At 39.3% G+C, this 24,639-nt stretch overlaps 2 protein-coding genes across 2 annotated transcripts; both read right to left on the bottom strand.

Annotated features, from left to right (window-relative positions):
• Positions 1 to 13,310: 13,310 nt before the first annotated feature.
• LOC110691627 lies at positions 13,311 to 15,176 on the bottom strand. Its single transcript, XM_021868582.1, has 4 exons — positions 14,774 to 15,176; positions 14,202 to 14,549; positions 13,803 to 14,022; positions 13,311 to 13,710 (listed from the first exon to the last, which is right to left on the bottom strand). The coding sequence occupies exons 1-4, from the start codon at positions 15,174 to 15,176 to the stop codon at positions 13,311 to 13,313; spliced, it is 1,371 nt and encodes a 456-aa protein (XP_021724274.1).
• Positions 15,177 to 16,182: 1,006 nt separating this feature from the next.
• Positions 16,183 to 17,040, bottom strand: LOC110691628. Its single transcript, XM_021868583.1, has 2 exons — positions 16,897 to 17,040; positions 16,183 to 16,782 (listed from the first exon to the last, which is right to left on the bottom strand). Exons 1-2 carry the CDS (start codon positions 17,038 to 17,040, stop codon positions 16,183 to 16,185), a joined length of 744 nt encoding a protein of 247 aa, XP_021724275.1.
• Positions 17,041 to 24,639: the final 7,599 nt, after the last annotated feature.

Below are 24,639 nucleotides of genomic sequence, written 5' to 3' on the forward strand. Positions count from 1 at the left end.
CACGTTAGAAAATCTTTACTTAAAATCTATCTTTTATCTTTTCCGTTTTAAATAGATTTACCAAGCAACTTGTCATGCTTCTAATAGGTTTTGTGCAAACCCTACTTAACATATTTAACAACCAATCTAGAAGATAAAATCTTAACTAAAAGAGTTGTTACACCGTTTTATTCTGCACTTGAGGATTGCTTGGGCTTCACACAGACCAGGACAAGTTCTTGCTGTCTTCAAGTTCCTGTTAGGGAACGTTCTTGTTAAGGAACTTAAATAGTTCTTGTTAGGGAACTCTTCTTTTATCTTGATCAACCTTCTTTAAAGACTTTTTCTTCGTGTTCTTCTTAGACAAGGCTACTCTTCCAACACCAAGGTCTACTTCACCTGTTGCTTAGTAAAACACTAAAAGAAACCATCAATTAAGTTTGCTTGAGTTTAAGTCTATCATCATCAAAACCTTAAGCTTCAACAATTTCCCCCTTTTTGATGATGACAAACTTAAGCAAAATCTTTAGAAGATCAATTAAAACAAAATATTCGCATTTTTTCATTTTTGATTTTATCAACAAAAACACACAAAAGAAACAAAAGAAAAGATAATAAATACTTAAAAAAATTAAAACAGAACACAAAAAGCAAAACACAAAACTAAACTAAGTAAGAAACTACTAAAGGAAACAAATCAGAAATCAAAGAGAGGTTTCTGATATATTGAGAAATCTTTGATACTTTCTCAACTGGAACCCAGAACAACTATCCTCAAAGTTTTCTTCTTCGTTTCCCCGTTTTGGCATTATTAAAAAGTCATGTTTTCAAGTTATTAAGCATCTAGCCACAGCCCCACAAGCAATTCATCGAGTGTGGGAAACTGAAGGCAGCGCTACTAACTTTCCTTAAGTGAGTTCCACTCTCCTGCAAAAGTTTTCATAACATACAAGTACACACATGTATAGGCCAAGTTCCAAAACATTCATTAAAAGCAAAAGATAAGCATCTTGTTGAACAATTTAAAATATTATAAGCCAAAATTAATTATTCAAAAACCAAAATAGAAATAAAACTTGTGCATGACTAAAACATAAGATAGAGAAATGGCTAGGCAAAAGTGGTCTAGGAGGGCTAGGAAGAAAATAAACTTGTTTAGGTCTGTAAGAGCTCAAGAATATTCTTTTTGTCCTTTAGATTTTGCTTGATATACTCCTCCAGTTTTTCTTCAAGATCCTTGATACTCTTCTGGAACTCAAGCTTCTGCAGTTTGAGAGTTCCCTCAAGGCCTTGCACTTTCCTTTCAAGCTTCTGTACTTGCCCTATGACAGCTTTGAGCTGTTGTTCAGAGGATTCAACCCTCTTGTTAAGCTCAGCCACTTACCCTGGCAACACATTCTCTTCTTCAGTATTGTAGACACCCATTTGTGTCTCCCCAAAACCAAACCCAGTGATGAGTGCCTTTCACGTCGAATCATAATCGAATGAAGAGAAAGTGTGGAATGTCTAGTGTTGCGAATAGTTTTAATTTCTTTTCTCTTATCTCTATCTTTAAAAACTTATTTTAAGAAAACAACCAATCCAGTTTGGTTGGTCCATGATATAGGTCCAATAATAGTGTAGTTGGATGGGGCTTGCAAAGAGCTTTCCAACGATATATTATAAGCCGAATTCCGATGAATATTGAGGAAGTTATGGCCAATTTACCAAACTAGGCCCGTTTTGAGCCTTATGTACGGCCCAATGATCTAGGGGAGGGCCTAATATGATTTATCATTCCTAATGCAATTAGGAATGGTTTTAGTCTTCTAGATTCTTCTAGAAGGTTCTTTTCATTCCTAATTCAATTAGCATTGATAAATTGACTATTGTTGACTTTTCAAAGTTTTAATCAAAATCAAAAAGCATTTTCGAGGAAAAGATACGATTTTATCCTCCAGTACGGCAAACTTATCTGATTTTCGAAAACGCGTCAAAAACAGGCCTGACGCTTGACTCCAGGCATTGGCGCCAGCCATTGGCGCCTGGTGCTAGCCATTGGTGCCTGGCGCCAATTAGCCGGTGCTGGCGCCAGCTCTGTTTTAGGTGCGCCAATCTCGTTTTGCGTACGCCAAGTTCTCTGTTTTGATATTTTATCTTTTTTGCTGATTTTCTCTATAAATTATGTATTAAAAACTCCGTTTTCATTCATCAACAACCAGTTTTCATCAATTTTCACCAATTCACCTATTGACCAATTTTCACCAATTCTCAAAATCAGTTTTAATTAGCATTTGCCTACAATCAGTTTTCATTCAATCAATTCTCTCTTAATTCTTACTTTGATTTTCACATACAAAATTCCGCATTCACAAGATTTAGAAACACCTAGCCATATTCGAAGTTGCCTTTGCCCTAGACGTGAAAGGTTTAATTTCTGAGGGTTTGGTCCCAAGTCTCTCTTGCAATTATTTAATTTAATTGTTTGTTTATTATTTTCCTTGAAGTTACTAACGTGTGTATTTTGTTATTAGAAAGAGGTACGAGGCATCAAAGTAAGTACTTTAATTGGTTTTAATTGATGTTATGATGTAGAAATCATGTTTAAATTGTTATTATGATATCCCTAGTATCATGTCTAGGGTAATTTTAATATTAAATATGATTCCTGCGATGCTTCCTATGTTCTTCCTAATATATATGATTGTTAGTATCATGTTAGGGTTAAAGATTTGATTTTTATTTCTTAGTGACATGCTAGGGTTTGTTATTAATCTTGTTAGTATCATGCCTAGGATCTTGCTATTATTATGCTTTAATATTAACATGAACATGATTATGATTATAATTGTTATAATTTATTATTATTATTATTTTGATGATGATTATTTTATTTATGATGATTATGATTATAATTTTATTATTGCTACAATTATGATTAATATGATTGTTATCATGATGATTATTGTTTTGATTGTCATGATATTGATTATTATTATGTTGCTTGATTATATATTTGTTTTTATTGCTTGATCACGCCTTTTATTGCATGTTTAAAGGGAATTTATACTTGTAATCACGCTTAATAAGATAATCAATAATCTTGTTAGGGTTAATTTGATTATAATTTCAAGTGATCCCCAACAATAGTTTTATTTGAGCATTATATTCAACCAACATAGATAAACAGGTTTAGGGTTAATCCTAATGATTGCATGTTAGTCAGAAAGCGCACATGAATACAATCAGAATAAAGTAGAGGCCTATTATTAGGGCAGGTTCAATCTCTTTTAGGTTGGATTTGTACCTTCATCCCCGAACCCTTATTTGGTTCTAGACCTTATGGAGTTGACGATCTCTTGGATCGTTAAGGGGTGTAACCTTCCCCTCGTGAACGGCTTACAAGTTCCTAAAACTTGTTAGCGACTCTTTTGCTCTATCTTCTTCCCTTTTGGACGCCATCGTACTTTAGTGTATGATCACAGTGGGGTTCAAGCTAGGGGTTAAAGCTTGAAATCTATTCCCTACAGTTTTTGGCGACTCCACTGGGGAGGATTTCTATTTTCATTCCTGAATTTGTTTCGGCAATGATTTAGAATGAGTGGATGAGACTCGAAAAGTTCTAAGTATTTCATGTGCGTAATTTTGATTAACATTATTGTCATATGCATAAAAAAAGATCTCATTGGAAAGACCATCCGTAATGAGTTAAAAACATAGGATTTTACACGTAGGAAATTTGAAAAATATCTTTCACAACTAGGACCGAAATAACACCACGCGAAACTGGAAAATTTTATCGAGCACAGAAAGCTGCTGAGGCATGTGGGAAGTAGCGCCAATGACCAGAGCATTGGCGCCAGCATTTTAGCTGTAGCGCCAGACGCCAGCATTGGAGCAAGGCGCTACAGTTAAAAGCTGGCGCTAGTCTTTGTTTGCTGGCGCCAATTTCCCCCAATACCGAGCAAGAAATATGCGTTCTAATTTCGACCGGTTTTTCGTATTGTTTGCTTGATCCTACTTCCTGATTGAATTTTTTCTCATTTTTCTGAAACCCATATGTGTTCTACATATGGACATAACCCTCTGGGAATTCATGCTCCATCTACTTGATTGAACGCTCCGTGCAACAAAGGGTACATCCGAGATGTTGAATTCACCAAACCATGGAAGCGAGTTTTTTTTCTAAAGCTCGCGGTGTCCCATCCACTCGCGCCAACCCTTCACGGTTAGGCTTCCACGCGGTGCATCCGGACAATTAACCATGGACCCTCTTTGACTAAACCATATCCCGAACTTTAGAGGACTAGAGCCATGGTTAGGTTGCAAACGCATTGCATCATATTGTGCCTACTTGACTAACTATGCATTATTTGTTGTGCATATACTCTATGTGATTTTTTCCTAACCGTTTTTTTGACTTGTGTTAAGACTAAATAAACCGATTAATGACTAAAGGACTTTGTTTAATTAATTAATTAATTAATTTGAGCTAATAAATAAACATAAAATCGAGTCATAGTTCCTTTAAGTCAACCCGGATTTTTATCCCCATATACTGCACAAGCGTCAACTTGTTTTGGTCATATCTGGAGTTCTAGGAAGAAATACGAGTCGTACAACCTATGGATCTGTAGCCCCGAGTTTTATCTTTAATGTGGCGTTGGTGTCATCCAAATCAGAGTCACAGATTAAAAGTTATGACTAAAATACCACAGTTTGTCCAGTTTAATTTTACGTGAAGTCTTAACTTAGTCATTAATTGAGTCTAGTCACATAGTCTAGCCACATGGTCATGACACGAGTTTCAACATGTCACCTACACTCACTATTCCTAGCACACACTTTAAGTACACATGTCACCATGACCATGTCTTAGGTCCATGCATGAGTCGGTCGTTCCGTCATTTGAGTTGGGGGGTACATTCTACTCCTAATTCTTCATATCCCTCCATCTCCATCATTCTTCTTTCACATTATATACCATTTTTCTTCACTTCCTCCATCCATTGCATGTTGAATAAAGTTTGAGTCTAATAATTAACAATAAGTATCCCCAAATTCCTTTTCCACAGTACTTGGTCGAGGAGAGAAGGGCGATTAATTGAGGACAACCTCTTTATTTAAGTCTCGCTTTTTGATAAACCGATTCGTCAAAAGAGGAAGGCTAAAAAGATAATGGCAAGTCAAGAAGAAGTCAATGAGTTTAGGAACCAATTGGTTATCGTGATTGAGACACTGAAGCTACTCACACTCAAGATCGATGATCCCGTGAAGCAACAACAGATGAACCTCATGCAAGAGAGTCTAAGCAAGCTATCTAGTGACTATAAATTTCAGGGCATGAGTTCACTAGGGGTCTCGCTGGACAAGGAACTTCTCCTTCCTTCGCCATTTTCGCCCCTTTCTCTCTCTTCGAAGCTCGAATTTTCTTGTTTTTCGAATCTTAAGGAAATAGATCTTGTCCCTTATTCATTTTCCATAATCCAATGTATTTTTTGTTATATTTCGTTTGATTTTGGCTTAATTGGGACGATTTTCGAACCGTTGAACACTAAATTTCGAATTTGGGGATTTTCGATTCAGTCCATTATTCTAAAAATTGTTTGTTCCATGTTGTTATACTATGATTGAGGAGTGTTTTGCAACAAATTTTATGAAAAATGGTTATTTATTGAACCTTATATGAGCATTTCTTTATTTAAGTTCATTCTTGCACTTTTTCTTCGAATTTTACTCGATTTCATTGTTGTGTTCTTGCTCATTTTGGTTACACTTGCTGATTATGATGTATATTATAGTGATGGAACAAATATTAAGTTCATAATTCAATTTTGCGAATTTTGAATTGTTGAAAAATGGCGGGAAACATACTCTTAGCTTATTTTTGCAATGTTTAAACCTTAAACTTGTTTGGTAGACGATAATCATGTTTATATTACTGTTATTCGTCTAAGAGTAGTTGATTCTTTGAGAATTTGAAATACAATCCCTTGAATGCTTAGTTGAAACTAGTATAGGATGGCTTTTGTGGGTGTTAGAAGCCCCCATTTACTGAGTTTAACTGCAGGTATCGTAGCCCCCAAGTATAGGTGGCATTCGATTTTCGTGTTTTGCCCTATCGGCAGCCGTTATGCTGCCGAAATGGGCCTAGAATACATATATTAGTTTGGTTTAGGAAATAAAGTACACTAATAAATAAACTTTATGCATCATAGCATGGACTCACCTTCATTCATCGATGTTGAGGAGATTCTAGAGGGTCCTGATAGAGGAATAATCGCGTCGTTAGACAACTACACCTAAATCAAATACAATTTATAACACTCGACTTATCCTAATACAAGTATATGGCAAGAAGAGAGATCGAACCACAGGGAGAAGCACATAAACACCGCATTCATTACTAGACTTTAAGCTATCTCGGGACAAAGTACAGTAATGACTAAGAGATTAAACTAAAGGTAAAACGAGTTAAAATCAATATAACTAAACACTAAGGGAAATGGGTAGATGTAGATGCCGCTTGATCATGCAATAATATAAAAGCGAATCAATAGTGAACTAAACATGCATGAATATCAAAATAAGGTCCAATCTAACCACCTTCCGGGGTTAATCGGTATCTCCTAACATAGCCTCTATGTTTCCACACTAGAACCATATATTGAGAGGTGCAATCAAAGAACAATCAATAGTAATGAACCTTAACTAAGTCAACTTCCGTTCCTTGTTAGCAAAGATTCACCTTTAATCAATCAACAATGTGCACTTGCAAGAAGATCAAAGAATATCAAGCATGCAAAGATTTTAATCACAATTAACTTAACCCCAATATTATAAGCATGAACAATTAGCAACTACACCATCCCCACACCCTTGGCTAAGTGACTACTCACAAATCATGTTTAAAACAATATCAATCACCAAATCAATATGCATCAACATGATTAATAATTAAAGAAGGAAAATCAAAGTAAAGAAACAAAATTAAATGCAAATGTTAAGAGAAAGAGTATGAGATTGCTCATTAACTGAAGTTGAAGATCTACAAAAGATTAAACAAGCTTCTTCTTCGAAATCCAAGTTCATCAATGAAGAAATCCACACTTTCTCTCTCTACCAAATAAAGACTAATAGTGTTTCTCTCTCTAGATTAAGCTAAAAAAATGCAGAAAATTAAAACTAAGTTAATCTAATTACATCAAAACGTTCTCAAATGGGACTTATATAGTCCGTACATAGCTAGCTGAAGTAGGGGAGTGGTCCGACCAGACACTGGGAAGGTTCGGCTGGACTACAAGGTAGATTCGGCCGAACCATGGGTAGGTTCGGTCGAACTCCCCTGATCGTGGTCTGATCGAACTTCTGAGGTTCAACCACTCCTACAAAATCACCAAAGTACAACTTAACTCTGCCTCGACGTTCGGCCAGACTATGGAGCAGGTTCGGCCACACCCTGGTTCGACCGCACCTTCAGGGGGTTCAGCCGAACCTCTCCTTAACCTTGCTTATCTTTAGCTTTCCTTGAACTTTATCTTCCTACTCTTGAAGACCCCGGTTCCTACAAAGAATAAGCATGGAAATCAAAGTAAAGAGTAGGAAAAAGGGCAAAATCTAGGAAAGAAGATGCATAAAGGGAAATAGAACTAAGTGCAAAGAAAAGGATGCAAACAAGCCGCAAATGTGGGAAAATGACCATTAAAATGAACCTTAACCGTGGCATAAATGCCACTCATCAACTTCCCCCACACTTGCCTCTTGCTAGTCCTCAAGCAAGGGATACCAAAACAATGAGAAAGCCACGACAAACATAACATGACAAGGGTTAAGAAAAACCACTTAAGCACTTAGGTAAAAAATTCACCATTTGAACTTGAACGAAAAGAAATGCACCAAAGAATACTCACCTTTCTCAATTCAATGAGGGAAAACACGTTATAAGATACTCACAGTTGAAAGAGACAAACCTAAGCAAAGCATAGAGAACTAATGACTTCACTTTCTGCCCTAGCCCCAACAAAGACGGTCCACGTTTTCTCCACTAGTTTCAAGTCATCCCCTAGCTAGCTCCTCATGATTCCGCGAGGGAAACGGAAAAAGATATTTTTATGTGGAATCATAAGGTCATCCTGTAGGCGTCGCTCGAAGTGCGCCTACGTTAAAGCATGTGTGAATATGCTTGGCACTCATAGGAAATGGGAATTGACATAATACGATTAGGGACAAGGAAAGTAGGGAGCCGCCAACAATTTTTTTTAGGAACTTGTAAACCATTCACGGATCATAAAAGGCAACCACAATTAAGGGACAACAATATGCAACAACGATTGACCCGTGAAGGTTACACCCCATTCATAATCCATGAGATTACAAACTCCATATGGTTCGGAACCACGAAAGGAGGATCGGGGATGATGGTACGAAGTGAGTCATGGAGTCACATTCGCCCGTATTGGCCTCTACTCAATTCTTATAGTGAAAAAAATTCCTCCGATCTCAAAGGCACGCAAACAAAATACTCAATTCGCTCCAAACTATTATTTAGCTAAATTGGTTTAATATTAATGCAACATATTATTCTAAAATATTGCGATCATTTGAATTAATAACAAGATTAAAAAGGATTCTAAACCGGTTGTCCAAATTATCTTATTAGGAGTGATTTTCCATTACATATTCCCTTTAAACATACAATACAGTGATCAATAATAACAATAGAATAAACATTAATATTGGAAGCAATTTAACAATAATAGCGTTAGTCAAATCAAATATAAAATAACCCTAATCATGATACTAGCAATATTAAATTTCTACATCATGAATAAATTGTTAGTAACTTCAATAAAAAAATAAAGTAAATGAAAATTAAATTAAATTAAAAAAAAAGTAGAGTTGATTTGGTCCAAACCCTCAATTATTTGTACCTATCACGCCTTGGTTTAAGGACGGAACCTCGGGTTAAGTATAGACTCCTTGGAGTGCTTAGGGGAATTATTATGGAAGAATAAGGAGGCTAGAAATTAGATTAAAGAGGGAGAAGAGAATGATTTTTGGTGTAAGGTGAGAAAGAATGATTAGTGGTGCTTCGAACTGTAGAAATCAGGGTCTTATTTATAGGGAAATTAAGTATAGGGAACACGCGGAACCCTACAAAGGTAAAAACCCTAAAAATTAACACCGCGACACAGCAGAAAACACCGTGACACGGTGGACAACTGGGGTGACACGGGAAATATTTGACCTACGGGAAGTGAAAACGCGTGAAGGGTTTACGCGGAAAAGACACGAGAAAATTCCGTGTCACGAGGTGTGCACCGTGAAACGGGAAGACATACCATGACACGGTGAATTTTTTGTGTCAAAGACACGGGAAAGCACCGTGACACGGGAAATATTTGACCTACAAGAAATGAAACGCGGAAAAGACACGGGAAAGCACCGTGACACGGTGAAAAATCTCGTGTCACGGTACCATACCCCGTGCCACGTCATCATCACCCGTGACGCGGGAAATTTACGCGTTAAAAGAGCGCGGAAATAAGAACGGGAATTCCCGTGTCACGGCACCAGGCACTGTGACACGTTGAGAATTTCAGTGTCATGGTAACAGGCCCCGTGCCACGTCACTTTCCCCCGTGATGCGGTGGTTTGGTTGCCTGCGCGACGATTTCAGTTTTTTACGTGTTTTTCAAATTGCGATAACTTTTGATCTGTAGCTTAGAATAAGGAATATAACATATCATTAGAAAGCTTATAAAGTCTACTTTGAAACCTAATTAGAATCAGGTCAAAATGATTTTTAGATTTTAATATATGGCCGTTTTAGTGGAAGGGTGTTGGTTTTAGGCCTAGCTTAGTATTTTGCTCATATCTTTTTTGTTATAGCTCGGAATGGGGCTTATGATATATGGATGGAAAGATTATTTAAAAGAATATCCAAAAATATAATAATTGGATCAAAATTTTATAGCCATAAAATAAGTTTCTCTCGGTTTTGCGATAAGGACACGAAAAGTATAAAATAGGTTATGGTTTAGGGAAATGAGCTAGAAATTTGATTGGTTCATGAAATTTATTGGATAGAACATGGATTTAAGCACTCTAAAGATTAAATACTAAACCTGACCAATAATTTCGGTGAAAGGTGTTCTTCAACGGGTTTGGTTTTGGGGAGACATTTTTAGGTGTTCATAGAAGCCCTCACTTTGACTGAGTTTGTTGAAGCGTCAGTTTCGAAAACGATAGTGAAAGTAGTCGATAGGGAGGGAGAATTATTTAAGACATTTTGCAATCCTAAATCACTTTATATACGCCGATAAGTTCTACAGATAAAAGAGTAAAGGAATATAATGCTTATCTAACACCAGTGTATCGGTGGCAAATGAGCTTGGTAGCTTCCTATGCTTGAAGGAATCCACCGAATGACATTCTGTTGAAATAATTTCCATGCCTGAGAAAAGTCGACTGACGAGTTTGGTAGATTTCTATGCTTGAAGAAATCTACAAGATGATACTTTCCATGCTTGAGGAAAGCCGACATATGAATTTGGCGGTTTTCAACGCTTGAAGATATCCACCAAATAATACTTTCCATGCTTGAGGAAAGTCGAAATGTGATGAGATTGCAAGTCTATGTGTATCGAGAACCTTGCACCGTGAAATGATGGTGGTTCGATATCCCTGATCGTGGGCTGTAGTTGGTTCGCTTGTCCCCAAACGTGGGTGTTAGATGGTCCTCTTGTCCCTAGACGTGGGCTGTAAATGGTCCGCTTGTCCCCGGACGTGGGCTGTAAATGGTCCGCTTGTCCCCGAACATGGGCTTTAAATGGTCCGCTTATCCCCAAACGTGGGCTGTAAATGGTCCACTTGTTCCTCGACGTGGGCTGTAAATGGTCCGTTTGTCCCCGGACGTGGGTTGTAAATGGTCTAGTTGTCCCCGAACGTGGGCTGGTTGTAAATGGTCCGCTTGTCCCCGGACGTGGGCTGGTTGTAAATGGTCCGCTTGTCCCCAGATGTGGGTTGGTTGTAAATGGTCTGCTTGTCCTCGGACATGGGTTGTAGATGGTCCGCTTGTCCCCGGACGTAGGCTGTAATTGAGTCCTGCAAAATAAAATTTTCCAGGAGACTCGTATAGACTATGATTGACTTGACTAACTGACTTGACCAAGTTTCACTTGACACGACATGACATGAGTATGACTTGTGATTGTGTGTGTATAGTTTGAGTGTGTGTGTGTAGACACAAGCAACTAAAAATGCAAAAGCAAAAATTTTCCATCATTTTTGTCATGAGACAAGTGGAGGGTACCCACTTTCTCCCGATAAGGAAAGACGTGAAAAATGAAATTTTATTTTCGAACTTCCCTCGATAAAAATTTTTGAAAAAGTTTTTGAACTTCCCTAAAATAAAATAATTTAAAAGGGAAGAAGTTTTGAACTTCCTCCTTGAGCAAGACGAAATGAATCGTATGGATTGAATTGCTTGTCTTGAAAGTAATTTATGCATGATGTATATTTTTAGGCCAGGAGGCTAAGGACAACTACATCATGTGACACGATAGATGAATGAGCTTATTTCATGGAGCTAAGCATCATATATGATTTAAAGAAAAGATCTTGAACGTCACTTAGATGAAGTGATTATTACATAACGAACGTTGCTTAGGTCAAGGAGCTATGAACGATATGCTTTGCATGATTACAAATTATTGATATATAAATGTTGCTAAGCACATTATGTGATGCATGAAACAATAAACATTGCTCAGGTCAGGAAGCTAAGCAAGTATACAATGTTTCTTTAAATGAATGTTATCTTGAAAGATGATGAATCATGCACATGCAGTGGGGTAACAAGATTTCATGATAAAAGGTTCCTAAGGGATAGCTGATATGGCTATGTATGTGTAAAAGACGTGTGTGAAAGTGATACTAGGTGTGGCTGCAATGGCTATGGTGATGGAAATATATGTGAGAAGAGTCAAAGATGATGACTATTTACCAATCAATTGCAACAAGTAAATCCAAAGAACCACATGAATCAAACAAGCTATTACCAACAATTTCAAGAATACTACAATTCATATTTAAACATGCAAAACATGGTAAAACTATGAGAAATTGAAGAAATGAACTTGCAAAAGGTAGGAAAACCATACCACAATTGATTGTAAGTAAGTAGAAACCCAAAAACACCAAAGAACTCAACCCTAGAAATTGGGGAAAAATTGAAAGATGGGATTTTTGTGTGGAATTTATGGTGGAGATTGTAGAAATTGAGTGAAGGATGAAAAATAAGTGAGAAATAGAGGAGATTGGAGTGATTTTGATGGAGGTTTGGGGTTGAAATTAAGAGTTGTAATGGAGTTTTAGAGTGAGAAAGAGAAGAGGAGAGAGAGAGGGTCGAATAAGTTGATGAAACCGTGAGGAAAAACAGCAGGTTTTTTATTTTAAACTCGTCCAAGGTTCGGCCGAACCTTGGGTTTGTTCGGTCGAATCATTTAAATTGTTCGGCTGAACTTACTCAAGGTTCGGTCGAACCTGGTCTCTAACGCTGAATTCACAAAATGAGTAGAAACTTTCCAGTTTTTAATTCCAGAGGAGGTGCGACCGAACTTAACAATGTTTGGGTTAACTAAGGTTCGGTCGAAATCCGTATGTGTTCGGTCAAACATACTCTGAATCCTTAATTTCTACAATTCTGGCAGAAATTTTTCAGATATAGCTTCCAGAGGAGGTGCGGCCGAACTCAAGAAAGTTCGGGCAAACCTTTCATAAAGTTTGACCGAACCTTCAGGGAGTTCGGTCGAACCACCTAATTTTTTTCAAAAATGCTCATTTTGCAGCAAAATATGCACAAACACCCCTCTACACTAAAACACTATACAATCATGCTAAAGCAAAGCATACCAAAAATTCCAACACAATCAAAACTCAAAAAACCAATAATCCGAAATTGTAGATAGAAAAATAACAAAGCATCAAGAAAAGAAGAGAGTATAAAAGGTTTAGAGACTCGGGTTGCCTCCTGGAAGCGCTTTTGGTTTACGTCGTTAGCTCGACGTTCCATGAACTAATCAATGAGGGTCAAATTGATGATTCATATCAAGAAGAGTCACAAAAATTGGTTCATCACTTGGGAATCCTTCGTAGTAGGGCTTGAGCCGGTGACCGTTCACTTTAAATGGAGTATGGCCGTCTTGGGAAATCTCATAAACGCCATATGGGAACACCTCCGTGATAATCTACGACCCACTCCACCTTGACCTAAGCTTGCCCGAGAAAAGCTTCAAGCGGGAGTTGAATAGGAGGACTTTTTGGCCTTTGACAAATTCCTTCTTGACAATTTAAGCATCGTGCCAAGCCTGTGTCCGTGCCTTGTACATGCTTGCGCTATCGTAAGCATTCATCCTCAATTCCTCTAACTCATGTAGCTCGAGAAGCCTTTGTTCACCCGTACTATGGAGGTCAAAGTTGATTTGCTTAATCGCCCAATGGGTTTGATGCTCCATCTCTATGGGCAAGTGACAATTTTTCCCATAAACAAGCTTATAGGAAGTGGTCCCTATTGGAGTTTTGAAGGCGGTCCTATACGCCCATAGAGAGTCGATGAGTTTAGAAGACCAATCCTTTCTTGTTCTAGCAATCATATTATCCAAGATCACCTTGAGCTCCCTATTGGTGATCTCCGCTTGACCACTCGTTTGAGGGTGGTAAGCAAGCCCCCGCTTATGAGACACTCCATATCTATCAAGAAGTCGAACGAAGGTGTGGTGCTTGAAATGTGACCCCCCATCACTAATTATGGCTCTTGGAATACCAAATCTTGGGAAAATCACCTTTTGAAAAGATTAACCACTACCTTAGAATCATTCGTAGGGGAAGCCACAGCCTCCGCCCACTTAGAGACATAGTCAACGGTAACCAAAATATACTTGTTCCCATGTGAAGAAATAAAAGGGCATATGAAATCTATAGCCCACACATCAAAAACTTCAAGCTCAAGGATAGGGTTTTGCGGCATTTCCCCTCCTAGAAATATTTCCCATCCGTTGACATCTATCACAAGTCTTAAAAAAAAATCCAAGCATCCTTGAATAGAGAAGGCCCAAAGAGCATAGATTGTAGAACCTTTGAAGCGGTCTTTTGAGCACTCATATGCCCACTACAAGGAGAAGAGTGGCACATATGGAGAACACTTTGAACCTCGTCGTTGGGGACGCATGTCCTCAACAAACCATCGACGCCTCTCTTCAATAAAATAGGATCATCCCAAATGTATCTCTTGGCCTCATACTTGAGTCTTCGACGTTGTTGTGAAGTGAAATCCGGAGGTACGACACTACAAGACAAATAATTTACAATATCCGCATACCATGGCTCCGACTTCACCTCAAGGACATATAGCACATCATCCCGTAGAGCATCCTCTATTGGAAAACCATAATCTTGAAACCTTGCACTGCCCAACCTTGAAAGGTGATCCACCACCACATTCTCGGCTCCCTTCTTGTCTCTCAGCTCATAATCAAAGTCTTGGAGAACTAAAACCCATCTCAACAACCTCGGTTTAGCTTCCTTCTTTCCTATAAAATATTTGAGAGCCGAGTGGTTCTAAAATTCTCAAATAAGTGAATAACCGCTAAGAACTCCTTCTCGGTAGTTGTGTAGTTTTGTTGGGCATCATTGAGTGTTTTAGACAAATAATATATGACATGAAGTTTCCCATCCTTTCTTTGCCCAAGAACCGATCCAATAGCCTCGTCGCTTGCATCGCACATGAGTTCAAATGGAAGTGACCAATCCAGACCTTGGACAGTAGGAGCGGTGCAAAATGCTTCTTTCAACCTACAAAAAGACTCTTGACAAGCATCATTTAACACAAACTCTTTATCTTGTTGCAATAGGGATGTGAGAGGCTTAGCAATCAATGAAAAATCTTTTATAAAGCGCCGATAGAACCCGGCATGGCCAAGAAAAGATCTCACTTCCCTCACATTGGTGGGAGGAGGAAGTTTCTTAATGACCTCCTCCTTGGCTCTATTTACCTCAATGCCGGCATGGGAAATTTTGTGCCCAAGAACAATTCCACTTTCCACCATGAAGTGGCACTTTTCCCAATTCAACACGAGGTTGGCTCTCTCACATCTTTCTAAGCAACGAGATAAATTGGATAGACAATCTTCATAGGTGGTCCTCCAACGGAGAAGCATTCATGAATACTTCTATCCCATCCTCAATCATATCACTAAAAATTGACATCATGCTACGTTTGAATGTTGTGGGGGCATTACAAAGCCTGAAAGGCATCCTACGATACGCATAAGTACCGTAGGGGCATGTAAAAGTTGTCTTCTCTTGATCCTTGGGGTCAATCGGGATTTGGAAAAATCCCGAGTAACCATCAAGGAAACAATAGAAGGAATTCTTTGTAAGCCTTTCCAACATTTGATCAATGAACGGTAGTGGAAAATGATCTTTGCATGTACTTGTGTTAAGTTAGCGATAGTCAATACAAATGCGCCAACCAGTAACAAGCCTGGTAGGCACTAGCTGGTCATGATCATTTTTCACTACCGTCATGCCCCCTTTCTTAGGCATAACTTGTACGGGAGATACCCAATCACTATGAGCGATTGGGTAGATAATTCCCGCATCAAGTAGCTTATCCACTTCCTTCCGCACAACCTCTTGCATGGAAGGGTTAAGCTTTCTTTGCCTTTGTCTAACGAGTTTGGCATCTCCCTCTAGATCAATTTTGTGCATGCATAATGATGGACTTATACCTTTGATATCATCAATGGTATAACCCAAAGCTTTCTTGTGTTTTCTCAAAACATTGATCAAGAGGGAGGTTTGCTCCTCCGTTAGGTTAGAATTGACAATAATGGGGAAAGACTCATCGGAACCAAGAAATGCATACCTCAATCCCAAAGGTAGAGGTTTCAAGTCTACCTTTGGTGCTCCCTTACCATTGGGGTTCTCTTCTCTTTCTTCAACTTGAAAAAGGTCATGAATGTATGAAGCCTCTTTTTCCATGCTCGCATCCTTGCATTCCCTCTTTCTTTCCTCAAGCAAATCCTCATAGAATTGTATGTATTCTTTGTGAGTACCTATCTTGGATTCATTCAACAACACACTTTCAAGAGGATCATTAATAGCATGCAAGTGGGAGTGTGAAAATTCATTAAGCACGGTATCAAGAACATCTACTCTAAATCATTCACGACTTGAGGAGGGTTGTTGCATGACACTATTCAAGTCAAATTCAATGGAATCATTGTAAATTATCAAGGATATCTTACCCTCCTTCACATCCATGATAGCTCTAGAAGTAGCTAGAAATGGTCTACCCAAAATTATAGGAATCCTCTCGTCCTCATCCATCTCTAGGACATAGAAATCCACGGGGAATGTGAACTTTCCTACCCTAAGGGGAATGTCCTCAACCTTGCCCATGAGGAACTTAATGGCACGGTCCGCTAGTTGGAGAGTTATGTTAGTGGGGGAGAGGGTTCCTACACTAAGCTTTTGGTAGACGGAATAGGGCATGAGACTCACACTTGCTCCTAAATCACACAAGTCTTTATCAAAATCAATGCCATTAATAGAACAAGGAATGGAGAAGTTACCCGGATCTTTCAATTTGGTAGGAATTTTGTTGGAAAGAATTGCACTACAATTGGCAGTCAAGCTCACCATTTTGCACTCCCTTCTCCCACTCAAAAGGTCTTTAAAGAATTTCAAATAGTGGGGCATTTTCTTCATAGCATCAACAAAAGGAACAGAAACATGCAAATTCTTAATGACTCCCAAAAGCTTTCCAAATTGGGAATCAAGTTTAGCTCTCACGAATCGTTGTGGAAAGGGTAGCTTTTCCTCACTAGGTTGGCGATTTAGGGGCAAGGGAGTGGCTTATTTTTCCTTTGGCACCTCAACATCTTTTTCCTTCTCAACACTTAATGGCTCATTGGTTCTCTCACCCTCATTCTCTAACTCCACCTCCTCTTGGGGTTCTTCCTCAACTAAAGGGTCACTCCCTACTACCTTCCCACTCCTAGTTGTCACGGCATACATAGGTTTTGGGTTGACTCCTTGACTTGGAATGTGAGAAGAAGAAGAAGAAGAAAGAAGAAGAAGAAGAAGAAGAAGAAGAAGAAGAAGAAGAAGAAGAAGAAGAAGAAGAAAAAGAAGAAGAAGAAGAAGACGAAGAAGAAGAAGAAGAAGAAGAAGAAGAAGAAGAAGAAGGGGATGAATTAGATGCAAGTTGAGCAATTTGGGTCTCAAGCATTTTCATATGAGCATTAGTTCGCTTTTTATCCTCCTCATATCTCCTTTGTTCCTCCTCATGCCTCTTTTGATCCTCCTCACGCATTTTCAAAAGAGCATCTAACTTAGCCATCATGGGATCATTTGGAGGGGCTTCAAGTTGAAGAGGTTGTTGAGGTGGAGGAAGGTTGGGTTGATGGAAACCCAAAGGCCTATTAGTTTGGGCATAGTTAGAAACATATTGACCCCTATTGCCTCTGGTGCCTTGGTTAGGAACATTACTTTGTTGATTGTTTCCCATGTTACCTTGATCACCAAAATTTTGATATTGATGGTCATGATCTGATATCGGGAATTAAGTTGTTGGTTTTGATTACCATACCCCCTTTGGTTAGAGTAGCCTCTTCCATTGATATTGGAAGGGCCTCCCCCACCATGGTATTGGTTATCATAACCATCACCACTTTGGTTCCAACCATGGTTTCCACCTTCATTCCAATTCCCCATTTAATTGGAGTTTGGCCTCAAGTTCCCTACATTCCTCATTCTAGGAGCAAAATTCATACCATTGAAATTTTCCATATTATCATCATGTTCATGGGGAAGGGTTTGAACTTCTCAAGGATATACACAATGAGAGGTATCATGATCATAGGTTTCACAATTAGAACAAAACATGCATCCTTGGGAATTTGTATTGTAAGGAGAGGGGGAGGAAGTATCCATACCATTGCCTCCCTTGGTTGAAGGGGAGGTATTACCATGAGGATTAGACCTTTCTTTCATCAATTCATCCATTTGCTTGGTCATTTGAAGATTTGGGTAGATAGGTTGTTGATTGCGTTGGCTTGCTCCAATGCATAAACACCCTTACTAGAAATAGCATCCCCTTCTCCTTCATACCAATCTTCATAGTGCTTTGCGGCCTCCTCTATAATACACTCCACTTCATCCACTCCTTTGTTCATGATTGGACCGCCGGCCGCGGCGTCAAGGCTTGTTCTCCCTTGAGGTGTGAGACCTCCATAGAAAGTTTGAATGAGTTGATAGTTGGGTATCCCATGGTGTGGACATTGACGTTGAAGTGTTTTGGATCGTTCCCATGCCGCACATAGAGACTCACCACTCTTTTGGCGAAAACCTTGGATCAAAGACCGAGCCTCGGCGGTCTTCCTATGGTTATAAAACCTCCTTAAAAAAGTTGTAGTCACTTGGTCCCATGTCGTGAGAGAGTTAGGGGGCACCTCCTTATTTAGCCATTTTAGACCTCTACCAATTAGAGAAAATGGAAACATCTTGAGGCGAATATATTCTTAAGTCACTCCATTGGCCTTTATTGTGTCACAATATATCTCAAACTCTTTTATGTGCTCATGAGGACTCTCAAACTTTCCACCCGAGAATTGTTTTCTCTCTATCAAAGCAATTAAATTGGGCTTGATATCACAATTGTTGGCTTGAGTGGAAGGAGTTAAAATTCCACTTTGTGCTCTAAAGGCTTCGGGAGCCCAAGACGACTCAAAGGTGTATTCTCTCCCATTTTAGGACCTTCTTCACTCTCGAACTTATAGGTTGAGAAAGGGTTTATTTTCGGACTCGATGATGAGTTAGGGCTATCTAATTCTTCACTTGAGGGTGAAGAGGGTGGAGTATCTTCTAATTCTCTTACCCCTCTCGTCGGGGTGTGAGAATTTCTACTCCTTGCTCTCGCTTCACTTCGAAGTAGGGATAAAGACCTTTCTAGCTCTAGATCGATGGGAATCAAAGATCTTGAGCGGGTCATACAACAAAGCTAAGAAGAACGTAAGCACTGACAAGTAACAAAAGTAGCAAACAATAACAAATAAAAGGTGAGATAGTCTCAAACAAGCAATGAAATATCAATGGAAGCCGTCTTCCCGGCAACGACGCCAGTTTGATAGAGGAATAATCGCGTTGTTAGACAACTACGCCTAAATCAAATACAATTTATAACACTAGACTTATCCTAATACACGTATATGGCAAGAAGAGGGATCGAACCACTGGGAGAAGCACATAAACAACGCATTCATCACTAGATTTTAAGCTATCTCGGGACAATGAACAGGAATGACTAAGAGATTTAACTAAAGGTAAAACGAGTTAAAATAAATATAACTAAACACCAAGGGAAATGGGTAGATGTAGATGCCGCTTGATCATGCAATAACATAAAAGCAAATCAATAGTGAACTAAACATGCATGAATATCGAAATAAGGTCCAATCTAACCGCCTTCCAGGGTTAATCGGTTTCTCCTAACATAGCCTCTATATTTCCACACTAGAACCATATATTGGGAGGTGCAATAAAAGAACAATCGATAGTAATGAACCTTAACCAAGTCAACTTCCGTTCCTTGTTAGCAAAGATTCACCTTTAATCAACCAACAATGTGCACTTTCAAGAAGATCAAAGAATATCAAGCATGCAAAGATTTTAATCACAATTAACTTAACCCCAATATTATAAGCATGAACAATTAGCATCTACACCATCCCCACACCCTTGGCTAAGTGACTACTCACAAATCATGTTGAAAACAATATCAATGACCAAATCAATAAGCATCAACATGATTAAAAATCAAAGAAGGAAAATCAAAGTAAACAAAAAAAATTAAATGCAAAGGTAAAGAGAAAGAGTAAGAGATTGCTCATTAATTGAAGTTGAAAATCTACAAAATATTAAACAAGCTTCTTCTTCAAATCAAAGTTCATCAATGGAGAAATCCAGACTTTCTCTCTCTACCAAATGAAGACTAATAGTGTTTCTCTCTCTAGATTAAGATAAAAAAATGCAGAAAATTAAAACTAAGTTAATCTAATTACATCAAAACGTTCTAAAATGGGACTTATGTAGTCCGTACACAGCTAGGTGAAGTAGGGGAGTGGTCCGATCGAACAATAGGAAGGTTCGGCCAGACTACAGGATAGGTTCGGCCGAAGCATGGGAAGGTTCGGTCGAACTCCTCTGATCCTGGTCTGGTCGAACTTATGAGGTTCGAATACTCCTACAAAATCACCAAAATGCAACTTGACTCTACCTCGACGTTCGGTCGGACAATGGAGCAGGTTCGGCCACACCCTGGTTCGACCCCACCTTCAGGGGGTTCGGCCGAACCTCTCCTTAACCTTGCTTATCTTAAGCTTTCCTTGAACTTTAGCTTCCTCCTCTTGAAAACCCCGGTTCCTACAAAGAAATAAGCATGGAAATCAAATTAAAGAGTAGGAAAAAGGGCAAAATCTAGGAAAGAAGATGCATAAAGCGAAATGGAACTAAGTGAAAGAAAAGGATGCAAACAAGCCACAAATGTGGGAAAATGACCATCAAAATGAACCTTAACCGTGGCATAAATGCCACTCATAAGGTCCTGACAAGGCGGTTCGACCTCGAAAGAATGTCACCCGTCCTCGAGAGGAGGTTTGAGAGCGACGCATTGCAGCCGATAGACGTCGCCAGGAGGATGTGTTTTGGGAGGCTCCTCCCAACTGGGACCCTAGTGTCCTTAAGTGGGACCCAGACCATCAAGTCTCGATCAGAGGGTGGTGCGGCATCGTGAATTCTTTGCGCCTTTGTTTCTTTCTTTTTTCCTTAGTTTCTTCTCCTTTTTAAACCATAACCGTTTTTTTATTATTATTTTTATTTTCCTTAGAGTAAGCCTAGCATGCATCAACCTGCGTCAGCCTACGTCGTCTTCTTTCCTCCTTGGATTGCGGGAGTTTTGGTGGGATTCCACCAACACTTTCCACTTTCCATGGGGAGAGATGACAGTTACCCCTTTCGATTTCTCTATGATTACGGGTTTTCCTTTTGGAGGAGAGCTCGTAGCCATAGAGATCGTTAAGGGGTCAGACGAGATACTGCGCGACCTTGTGGGGGACTGTCTTGCGTCAGCCCTTCACGTGTACACGCAGTCTTGTCCATACTCGGTTCTTGCCGACGAGTTGTCGACTGTCGAGCGTGATCGACAGTGTACACCTGAGCAGCTGGTTCAGATATACATTGCTCGCTTTCTTTCCGTCACTATCTTGGGTGATCGAGGAGAAAGTTTTGCTATTGGGTTACTTATTTTCCCCGGACGTGGGTTGTAGTTGGTTCGCTTGTCCCCAAACGTGGGTTGTAGTTGGTTCGCTTGTCCCCGAACGTAGGCTGTAATTAGGTAACCAGAGTTGGGCGGAGGTGTCGTATGCCCGTATGCTTACAGCGTTGGGAAAGGCGACCCGGGTGATGGATTTCGCGGCAGGTACTAAGGTTCCTTGGATCTCCCTTACGTGGCACGGTCGTATCCTTGAGATAAGTACTTTAAGCTTCTTTCGATTATTATTTTTGCTTTTCTCCTTTAGGCTTATCCTTTTTCGGTTTAAGGCTTGGGGATACTCGTACCTGCCTTTCTTAGCCCCTAGGATGTTTTAGGCTGCTCGTTTTCCTATCGGCCATTGATTAGTCACGATTAAGAAGAGACGACCCACTTTTGCCGGCAACTATCGCCAGAGGATCTTTTCGGCGACTCGTGCGTCGGTGAGTATTCCAACTACATGTGCATCTTTTGATTTTATTTATTTTCTGACGATTTTTCATGTGGTTGTGTTTGTAGATCGATCTTCGTCCTTGGAGTTTGATCGTCGGAGTCCATGAGGTTGTCCGGTCCGACATGATTCTTTGCAGTTTTCAGGCTCTTTATCAAGGACTTCTAGTCCTTCGGAGGACATATGCTTGGTTTTTAGGCGAGCGTGTTCTCTGGCAGTCTGCATTCGAGGAGCCCATGGTTCCCGTGCATCCTCCGATCCAGATGTTACGTCCGGACTTGCTGTCTACCGAGGATCGAGCTCAGGCGATCCTTGGATATCCAGCGGAGCAGCTGGTGCTGCCAGATGCATCGTATCCAACTTTCATTGCGTCCAGGCTGACTCCTTTCCCAGCTTTTGTTCCGGTTTGTTCTTTAACTCTCTTTTTTATTTATATTTATTTTTTCGGATCTTTGACCCTTTTATTTATTTTTCAGCGGATTGAGCTAGGTGGTTGGGTGCCTCTTACAGCGGAAATCACGTATACTGATGCCGTTGGGTCGGTATTTCGTGAGATCCTTCCAGCAGCGGAGGATGAGGAGGGGATACCGTTTGTTCCTTAGACGGTTGAGTCGGTATGTTCCTTATGCATATGTATTTATATATATTTTTTCATATACATTTTTGCTAACTGTCCATGTCTTTTGGAACAGGTTCTGCGAGAGATCGTGAACGGCATGGTGAGGACTTTTCTCGCTTTCCGAGCTGCTTATCGGAGAGCTCTCCTCACTTTGTCATGTCGCGATCATCGGATGGTCGCGGTAAGTTTATTATATATTTTTCTTTTAACGAAGTTATCACACATTTTATGTATTAATCTTCGTTTGGATTTTGCAGGATGTGCAGCAGCCGTCTAGGAGTCGCCGACCATCCTGACTTCCTTTGTACACACATTTTTTTATATTAGGAAACAAATGTATATATTTTTTGGTTGTACATATGACACGTTTTTTGTATATATGTCATTTTCTTTTATTTCCATGTGTACATTTTTTTTTATTATTATTTTTTTTGTAATTTTCTACCTTTTTATCTTTTTTTTATTATTATATAAAAAATTTGCAAAAATTTTCCAAGGGAGGGAAAGGTTCCCGACTTACCCCCCTCGAAAAAAATAACAAAAAGGAAACAAGGGAATAGAAAAAAGAAAGGAAAAAAGGAAAAAAGAAAAAGAAAGTAAAGGAAAAAAAAAATATGAAAATTAAGAAAATATTAAGGAAAAGGACACAAAGGTTAGTTAAGGTAAGCGTATAATTTGTCTTAAGATCTCCTGGGATTTTGGCATCATGTAGTGCAAAATACGGAAATAATCCCAACTCACATGTCGCGACAAAGCAGACGTGCGCAACTGTAGGAGTTGCGCGCGGCTGTCGCGTGAATGTGAATTGGTTGTGTGCGTACGTCATGCACAACTCATGGGTTGCGTACGTCATGACAAGGTAGAGGGATGTCACTCACCCGCTACTTTGGCTTTAGCGGAAACCGTTCTATGCTTGAATCGCTTTAGAGGAGACCCTAACGAAAATAGATTCACGAGAAGTCCACTCCTATAACACGTACGTTTCTTTTTCTTTTTACGTCGTATTCCAGCACAAGTCATGAAGTTGCGCTGGAACGACCAGCACAATCTTCTGCGATGCGCGCGGTTGGGGCGCGTAACTGATTTTGATGTGCGCACCACCTGCTTGTGTGAATCGGAAGCTAATAATTTTTTTTTCTCTTTTTTTCAGATTTTGCTCATGGAGCGTTTGCGAATTGTTGATTAGCCACAAAATCTGTAAGCTAACGGAGTAAGGACATTCCCTGGACGTCGAATTCTTTATAAGCATAAGAATAAAGAAGAATGGACGTCGTTTTTCTGTCACGGGGCTCCCAACATACGCTTTGTGAGTCCTTGGTGGAACATAAGTAGTATGGTGGGAAATAGTTTTAATTGCCCTTATTTAGGCTTCTTGGCCTATCCAGTACCACTTATATTTTTCCTTTAAGGGTAATGAGACAATACGGGATGAAACAAATTATTCCCCAACAAGATTGTGATGCCCCTAAAGATGTGATCTTTAAACCCAAAAGAATTCCTCGTTGGATGGAATATTGGTTAAGTCTTCCTAGGTGGGTAGTAAAAAATCCTACCGCGAGTATTGTATTATCTTCCTTTTACAAAGCTTGGATGAATTCGGCGGATAAAGGCAAATTAAACAAGGCTTGATATCAACTTCAAGCGGCCATAGCTCGTAATCCACCTAAGCCTTTGATGCATTTAACCATTACTACACCTCCTAGTGGCCAAAACAAAGGAGTGAGAAGAAAATTAGACTTCTCATCCCCTAAGGCTCGTTCGAAGGGAAAAAAAAAAAGGAAAGCTCCCTCTAAACCCGCGCAACAAGGTGTGAAAATCAACGAACCTTCACCAAACACTCGTAAGAAAGCTCAAATCATCAAAGGGAAAGGAAAACAGGTTGTGAAGGCCCCAATCCCTAAATTGAAAAATAATGTTTGGGTGAAAAAGAAGAGTGTAGGGAAGAGCTCCAAGGCTTCTGAAATTACCGCGATGGAAACTACTCCTCCATCATCTGTGACAATCGAAGACATAGTAAAAGCTTAGAGTGTTACACAATTCTTTCATTAGTTTAATTGGAATAAAGTGTAATCACCACTATGTTTTTTTTTTTTTTTTTACTATCTAATTCAATAATGTCTCTCTCTTTCTTTTGGATTTTGAACAAAATAAAAATGAGCTTTATTATAAAATTTTTTTAATTTTGATATGACCGAATCATAGAGATTGTCTACGTATTCGTAATACCAAATTAGGTCT

The sequence above is a fragment of the Chenopodium quinoa genome, unplaced genomic scaffold, assembly GCF_001683475.1.
Source record: "Chenopodium quinoa cultivar QQ74 unplaced genomic scaffold, ASM168347v1, whole genome shotgun sequence".
NCBI lineage: Eukaryota > Viridiplantae > Streptophyta > Magnoliopsida > Caryophyllales > Amaranthaceae > Chenopodium > Chenopodium quinoa.

Excerpts from the sequence above, each read along its gene's own strand:
- LOC110691627 (XM_021868582.1), bottom strand. The coding sequence starts at position 15,176 with ATGCTTCTCCGTTGGAGGACCACCTATGAAGATTGTCTATCCAATTTA. Across the intron at positions 14,023-14,201 it reads ATTGAAGAGAGGCGTCGATG|ATGTCAACGGATGGGAAATA; the intron begins GTTTGTTGAGGA and ends GACTTGTGATAG. Across the intron at positions 13,711-13,802 it reads GTGGTTAATCTTTTCAAAAG|ATATGGAGTGTCTCATAAGC; the intron begins GTGATTTTCCCA and ends ACTTCTTGATAG.
- LOC110691628 (XM_021868583.1), bottom strand. The coding sequence starts at position 17,040 with ATGTATGCCGTGACAACTAGGAGTGGGAAGGTAGTAGGGAGTGACCCT. Across the intron at positions 16,783-16,896 it reads AGAAGGAAAAAGATGTTGAG|CTTTTGGGAGTCATTAAGAA; the intron begins GTGCCAAAGGAA and ends CAATTTGGAAAG.